The 7,885-nt window shown below is 40.0% G+C and overlaps 1 protein-coding gene across 1 annotated transcript; it reads left to right on the top strand.

The window, feature by feature from the left end:
- Window positions 1-6,446: 6,446 nt before the first annotated feature.
- Window positions 6,447-7,670, top strand: LOC148035858 (major pollen allergen Car b 1-like). The gene is made up of 2 exons (XM_087679019.1): window positions 6,447-6,755; window positions 7,221-7,670. Exons 1-2 carry the CDS (start codon window positions 6,542-6,544, stop codon window positions 7,520-7,522), a joined length of 516 nt encoding a protein of 171 aa, XP_087535145.1. The 5' UTR covers window positions 6,447-6,541; the 3' UTR covers window positions 7,523-7,670.
- Window positions 7,671-7,885: the final 215 nt, after the last annotated feature.

Below are 7,885 nucleotides of genomic sequence, written 5' to 3'. Positions count from 1 at the left end.
TTTGCAAGGTGGTTGTGTGCCAGGTATTAGGTCAATCTTATGGTCTTCTGGACATGATGGAGGTAAACCTGGTGGTAGGTCTTCTGCAAAACAATCCTTAAAATATGCAAGAAATTCCTTATGCCTAGGGTGCATATGAGTTTCTTTTGCGTGCAATTCATTCACCCAAATGAGATATGATTTAGTATTCTTGCGTAGTGCACGTTTTGCTTGAGTATGTGAAAGCAGTGGAAACATATGAGATGCATGCATACCAAATAATGTAATAGATTTTCCTTGAAAATTAATATTCATTGTGTGTGTGGAATAATCTATATTAGGATTATGTTGGTGTCTCCATGGCATTCCTAGGATAATGTCGCTAGACTGTAATGGGACAACTAAGAAATTTCTTCTTTCAATATATGGACCAATTTGAATTTCTAAATTTTGAACTTCTTGTGTGCCATTGTACCTAGTACCTAAAAATGCAGCTTTTATGCGATAATGCGTAGGTACTGTATGCAATTTCAATTCCTTTACCAATTTTGCTGAAATAAAGTCATGCGTACTACCGTCATCATGCAATACAGTTCTTTCTTTTCCATGCACCATACATTTCATAGTCAACAATGAATGTGAAGTAGGCATACCTGGTAAAGTGTCAGAAGTAGTAGTAGGATCATCTTCTTCTTCAGTGAAGTCCGGCATATCCTCATGCTCGTCCTCGTCCATAGCTCCAAGGTAGTTGATATGTGCTGATGGCTTCTTTGAATGACAAGTTGCTGCGAGATGGCCTGGCTGGTGACACTTGTAGCATACGATGGGCTTGGCTTTGGTCACATTATTTGCAATGGCTGGGAGTCTGGGTATATTTAGATTTGCTTGTTGGATAGGCTTAGGATTTGGATTGATAGTGGATGGTAATGCAGGTGGTTTAGGCCAATTCTTGCGGAAAGATGGAGATGAAAAACGACCTGGATTAAACCTTCTGAAATTTGAATTGAATTGTTTAGATCCATAATTACCGTTTGCTTGGAATGGATGTGGTCGTCGATCTCTTCCACGTAACTTATCTTCAGTGTCGTGAGCTAAGGAGATGGCATCTTCAAGGGTAGCAGGCTTAAACATATTCACCTCAGCGTAGTAATGTCCAAGAAGTCCAGACATGTACTTCCGCTTATGTGTCGTCTCTGGTATGTCTTCAAGCATGCGTAGCTGTAGGAGTGCATTCCAAAAACGCTCTGTATACTGTGGAATAGGCTCACGATCGCGTTGTTGAAGTAAATCCCATTGCTTGATTACCTTCTCATGAAATTGCGGTGGTAGGAAATTTTGCATAAACTTCTTCTTGAAATCTTCCCATGTAGCAGGACATTCTATGCTCTTGCGGACGACAGTCCACCAAAGTGATGCTCTATCTATCAGATGATTAGTAACACACTTGATTTTATCTTTCTCAGGATAAGTTTCCTCATGGAAATAGTCATCAAACTGACTAATGAATGATAAAACAGTCTTTCCTTCTCGTATGCCATTGAAAGTGCGAAACTTGAAACTTCGTTTACTTATCTTGGATTCCTTGCGAATGGTTTGTGCTTCAAGAGTGGCGTTGATGGTACGGCGTATCAAATCTTCAGCTTGAGGTTCTTCTTTATCAGTGGACGCTCCTTGTAGCTTTGTCAATTGCGCTTGCAAGGCTTGCCTAGCTCTTCGCTCTTCGTCCAATTGTAACATGATAAGATCCAGCTTTTGTTCCATGGTAGGCTCGGGTAGGTCGTCTTCAGCCATAGGATCATCCATATGTGGGGAAGTCATCCTGTAAAACTCAACAAACCTTTCTCACTCAAAATCAGTTAGCGGGATGAGCGTAGCTCAAATTTGGGGTTACAAGGCTATGTATTTTGGGTATTTTCTTCTTCAATTTTCAGAAATTCTGAAATATTTCTGTCTCCGTTTGCTGAAAGTACTTCAACGAACTTGCAGATAGGTAAAACAGCTTGCTGCGAACAACTTTCCAGTTCTGAGTTTTTGCAAACGAACAAGTCTTCTAGGAGTTTCGAGCGTTAGTCAGTTCTGATTTAGTCTGACTTGCAGAGTTGCAGACTTAACAGACTTGCAGGGTTGTGAACTTGCTGAACTTAGCCGACTTGCAGAACTTAGGCCGACTTGATGAACTTGCAGGACTTGATTAGTGTCGACTTGCGAAACTTGTCTTCTGGAGTGCGAGACCCGGAGTTTACAGACTTGTCTGCCCAGTAGAACTTGCAGAGTAGAGTAGGATTTAAGCTTAATTAGTTAAGCTTAAAGCTTAATAATAAGAAGAAGGCCGCCGTTTTTCTGATCGTGGGGGGGGGGCCGTTTTGATTCCGCGCAGATTTTTCGGAGCTTCTCTTGTTGATCACGATTTGAAGATTATGAAGCTAATAAGCTTCTTAAGCTTAAAACTAAGCTTTTTAATGAAATAGATAAGAAATTTCTCACTGGTTGATCACGACTTGTTCATGGAGTTGAGGGAGTGGTCCTCCGCCGACAGAGAGTGGTCTTTCGCGATCTGAGAGTGGAAACAGGGGTTCTTGATCGCCAGAAGTCTGCCTGTATCGACGGTTCGCGACGAGATTGACTGTAGAGGCCGTTTGTTCCTGGAGCTCCGCCTTCGCCCGAGATTGGTAGCGATTGGAAGCCCTTGATCTCTGCTCCGCTCTGATACCACTGGTGCGCAGATCGGACGCAGGTAGCTCACGTAGTGAATTCCCAAAGGTCCCCAAGAACAAAGCACTCTACTTTTTAGCACAAAAACCAATGTGAAAGCAAGCACGACATGAGACAAGAGACAAATTGGGTTGAATCTCCCCCATGCCTTGTGTGAGCGCTTCACAAAGCATGTATTTAATATATATTTTCAATCTTTTTGCTCAAAAATAGCCCAATTACAAAAATATGACAAGCTTTTAGCTTTTGAGTTTGCTTTCTACCAAAAATAGGAAAATAAAGCTAATGGACGGTGCCCAAAGAGTCTGGCACGCCCAATCTCAATGTCCAAATAAAAATAACATATCCAGGCGCATAAGCGCATACAAAATAATAATAAATAATCGATGTCTTTATAGACATAATCAAAATATAGGCGTGGCGCCTATCAAAATATAGTCCAAAGATCGGAAACCCGCTAGACTCCAATGCTTTCCTCCGCCACTGCTGCTATCTCTACACATCAACTGAAGCATTCACAATCGTTAGTAAAATAACACAATTAAACCGACAAAAGTGAATACCTAGCAGTCTTCAGCTACATAAATAAATCAACTGGTTAGAAATAAATCCTAACCTTAATTTATTACGAGTGCGCACTCTAAACTCATAAACGTTTATTAATTTAATATGCATTTTACGGAATCACCCGCTATGGAATCACCCATGTACACACTAAATTAATGAAACGCCCGAAAAGGACAGGCGTCCCCATCAACTTCTCGCACAAAGAATCCTCTTTGCGTATGAGCCCCGGTCATCTAAGTTTACGGAATCCACCGTAAAACCTCATGGAATCCACCGTGGAATATGCCTCCTGGCATCAGAATTCCACCATGAAAGTAGAAGAAACTTGCAAGAAGCTCCAAGAAAAGGAAAAGAGAACCCTCTCTTTTCAAAGTAACCATAGTTTAACCCCAAACTAAGCCTAGTTAACTCTCCTTTACCCTAATTACCTCGAGTTTTGCATGAAATTTGATGATGATCTGTCACTTTAGCCATCCTCCGCCATATCTAACCTTGGATATCTCCAAATGTAGTCTCTTACTAACTGTAGATGGTTTGCAACACTCCACTAGTCATTGTCTTGTACAATACTTGTCTGAAATTGATTTTGAATGGAGGAAAATATGATTGAAAATAGAAGGAAAAATAGATCAAAGACCAATGCTCTGATATCACTTGTCAGAGAGAGAACTAGAGAGAGAGAAAGAGAAGAGAGAAGACTATAGAAGAGAGAGAAATACTGCAGAAAGAGAGAGAAAGAGAGTGGTGAGGAGAGAGAAACACTAGATTTGGAGAGAGAAAGATAGAAAAGAGAGAGAAGCCATGGAAGCAGTGAGCAAGATGGGAGAAAAGGACAGTAATTGTATTAATGTGTCAAAAAAAGATGTGAAAAATTACATGTTCTATCCTTTTATACCAATGTCAGTGCGACATGGCATAATATCAATATTATTTTTACACTAAGTCCTTATTCCCAGCTTCTTAAAATAAATCACATAGCCAACAAAATTTTAAATAAAGATACACATGGAGAAAATAGAGAAGAAGAGAAATAGATATAATATCTAATCAAGTCTATAGAGTAGAAACACTAAAAAATCACAACATGCACTCCAATATGGAGCTCAAACCTCCTGACCACCCCAGAGTTTATATCATGTACATGATTAGGGATCACAATTTTACTCTCACTCTCAATCTCATTCACACTCTTATTTAGAATCACAATCACAACCACAATCTCAAATTTCTAGAAGAAGAATTGCCTCGATCAATTGTCTTTTATATAAATATATGAATTGCTTGAGAACCATAGTATCAAGCGTAAAGACTTCTTAAACAATATATTCCTCAAGAAAAGCCTGTTCTAATTTGTAACATATCAAATTATAAATTCAAGATTGTGATTCTGAATAAGATTGAGACTGAGGGTGAGATTCGGATCCCTTATCATGTATATAATATAAGCTCGGTGGTAGTTGGGAGGTTTGAGCTCCATATTGGAGCGCATGTTGTGATATTCCACTATTCCTACTCAATAAGATATTATACCAATTTCACTTCTTCTCTATTTTCTCCATATGTATCTTTATTCACTCTGATTAGATATGTGATTTATCATGATTATGAAGAATTCATGTTACAATTATTTATTACTATTTTTTTCTTAATAGTGGATATTGGAGCTTGATCTACTTTGATAATGTTGCTCAAAAGGTCATCCTTATGAAATCTCTTTCATGAATTCATGGCATGAAAAAATGTATCATAAATAGTCTTCTCTTGTTTTTTGAATTTGATGTGCAGGTAGTCTTTACAGTTTCTTGATAAGTTTTTGCTTCCATTGCTACTAGACTTGTTATTGCATACTTGGATGCCACTTTGATATTGTTGACTCTGAAAGACCTTTCAACTTTGTTCTTCAAGAGGTACCACTATAGAATAATGCATATATTTGTAAATGGAGAGTTATCTAGAATGTTTGTAGGACTATATATAAAAAGCTAACTAGCCTTGTGTTTGTTTATTTGTGTATATACACCACAAATACATTGCCTCTATATGTTTGTAGTTCAATTTCGTAACTCACATATAATGGAATTTTTTGATCTTTCTCACACAAGTTCTCTTCAATGCTTATGAGTATCTTTTAAAGAATACATTTGGTAATAATGTTTGTAAGATAGAACAAGTTTCAAATTTTTATATATATTCATACTTCAAAACTCAAAATTCTAGGAGGCAAACACCTCACACAAGAGAAAGAGCATTCAACTCTTCTTCCAATTGTGGTGCCATTGATCTTAAAATTATAATCAAGAGTTGTATTGTCTAGAAACTCCAAGGTGTCTCTCACATCCTTTAGACACTACTTACAAGTTACATTAACCCCCTTTGCTTCTTGTCCAATTACTTGTATCTCCAATTTTATTATTGGAATACAATTAGCATGAGAACCTAAAGAAACCCAAGCACCATAATATCTAAGTTTGTATCACCCATGATCAAAATCCATAACAAGAGATTATCAAGAGATACTATAAGATATAGCCAAAGATTAAGGATATGCATTGCATCGTATTAAATCACCATTGTGGTCACATCCCCTAAGTTTTCAGGATAGTTTTAGAACATTCACCTCAGGTTCTTCTATCTAAACTCCAATGCTCCGAGTTAGGCCATACATGTCAAGAAAATACTTCAAGATCCATTTGGATTTGGATAGTTTATTCGTCCATACGACAAGAGGGTGTTTGAATCCAACATTAGTTAAGCGTGATTTGGAATCGAAGAAATTCTGGGAGGTAAAGGCCTTTCGGTGCTTTTGTTGCATGCGTGGTTAGAGAATCCCTCATTTTGCAGTTGCGAAACCTACTAAGAAACTTCAATGTGGACGCTAGACGTCACGAGAAGGCCAAGTGTAAGGCGTCAATTTGCTCGTGAATCCTTGATGTCTTGGTCGCGAATCAACCTAAGTCGCGCATGGCGTCGCGAGTGTGGCATTTTATATCGGAGAATCCAAAGATGCGCGGAAGGTGGAAAAGTTACGGCATGATTATCTACTACTGCATACGTGGAAAGGAAAAGCTATCAGCCGTCTTGAGGGCGTACCAGACGTATGGGGACCGCGCGTGCTGAAAGGACGACGTCAATCCGTGAGCTGTGTAATGGCCTTGCGCCAGCTCTCTTATATAAAGGGTCGGGGCTTCGGCGCTCGGTAGAGGGAAAGGAGCGGGCAGAAGCTGGCTGCAGTGTACAGTGATCCACGAGAGAGAGAGAGAGAGAGAGCGAGCGAGCGAGCGGAATGGCTTCCGCAAAGGTCCATGCGAAGAAGGTGGAGGTGTTCGAGGTGGCTGTGAAGCAGCCGGCCTCTCTCTTGTGGAAAGGTTTCGTGGAGAAGGGCCCCCAGGCCCTGGCGGCCGCTGCCCCCGAGCATTTCGAGCGCATAGACATCGTCGAAGGGGGCAAATGGGCGACACCCGGGAGCGTGGCTCACGTCAAGTTACGGAAAATCTCGAGTAAGAACGAGTGCTGTAACTACTAGACCCCGTAGAATTTCCTCTTTAATGCCTCTCTTATAAATATCGATCGCGTTTGTTAGCGACGTCGATTATAAGCTTTTGAACCAGCTATTGCTGCAGTTGACCTGCGCTTTTGGCCAAAGGAATGAAATTACTCCAACCAAAAAGGTTCATTAGGACTAGTGCCACTTACTATTTCAGCTTTAATCGCCTACCTCTAATTCCACACGCGCGGGCTCTCTCTCTCTCTCGTATATGCGTGGTTTCCTTAGCCCATGCCGAAACACGCATTTTGACACACTCGCAGATTATTTTCACATGAAAGTCTCTTTGATGGGCTCACATATTATGTTCACATTAGAACCCCCCCTTCACACACACGCACACCCACCCACCCACCCACCCACACATAGAGTTATCCCCTAAGTTCTAGGAGAGTGGCTAATTATGATTGCATTGCAGGTCACCTCCCTGGCATCGACTTCTTCAAAGCTAAGTTGGAGCATTTGGACCACCATAAATGTGAGGCCAAATGGAGCATAGTGGAAGGCTACGGTCTAGGCACCCATTGGCTCTCTTTTGGCCACACCATCAAGATCATACATGGGAATGAAGCAGGCTCCTCTGTGATCGTCCACACCCTTGAGTTTGAGAGGATTGGTGAGCATGAGTTGCATGAGGTATACAAGAAGCAAACCATCGAGGTCACACGTGCCCTTGAGACCTTCCTGGCCAACCAAAACTTTAGTCATGTTTCCAACTAACTCTATCTTTATGATGGCACACTATCTTTTGACTAGCTAGTTGCATTTGCAACTAATGTATGGGCACACTCTAACATACAATAAATGTAGTGCCTTGTCTCTTACAATAAAACAACTCAAATATGCTTCAAGCAACTAGAGTAACTTATAAGATCAAAATTATAGTATGGTATTATGAAAAAGAAAGATATGGCATAATAGTAGATTGTAGATAATAGGAGTGCAAGAAAGAAAGTAGAATTCATTTTACTAAGTGGAATATGAAAATGATCGATAGTGTATATGGAAAAAATTTGTAACATATATGGATACCTATAGCGTCTAATTTTTTAGGACTTTTGGATCACATAAATTTACTTATCA

The sequence above is a fragment of the Lygodium microphyllum genome, chromosome 5 (assembly GCF_053477565.2).
Source record: "Lygodium microphyllum isolate KBCC chromosome 5, Lygodium_microphyllum_v1.1.10, whole genome shotgun sequence".
Classification (NCBI taxonomy): domain Eukaryota; kingdom Viridiplantae; phylum Streptophyta; class Polypodiopsida; order Schizaeales; family Lygodiaceae; genus Lygodium; species Lygodium microphyllum.
The sequence above is the reverse complement of the archived record's forward strand: the minus strand, read 5'-3'. Positions and strand labels throughout refer to the sequence as shown.

What these genes read in the sequence shown, in the direction of transcription:
- LOC148035858 (XM_087679019.1), top strand. Translation starts at nt 6,542, where the DNA reads ATGGCTTCCGCAAAGGTCCATGCGAAGAAGGTGGAGGTGTTCGAGGTG. An exon ending in CAAGTTACGGAAAATCTCGA is followed by an intron (nt 6,756 to 7,220) that starts GTAAGAACGAGT and finishes ATTGCATTGCAG; the next exon opens with GTCACCTCCCTGGCATCGAC.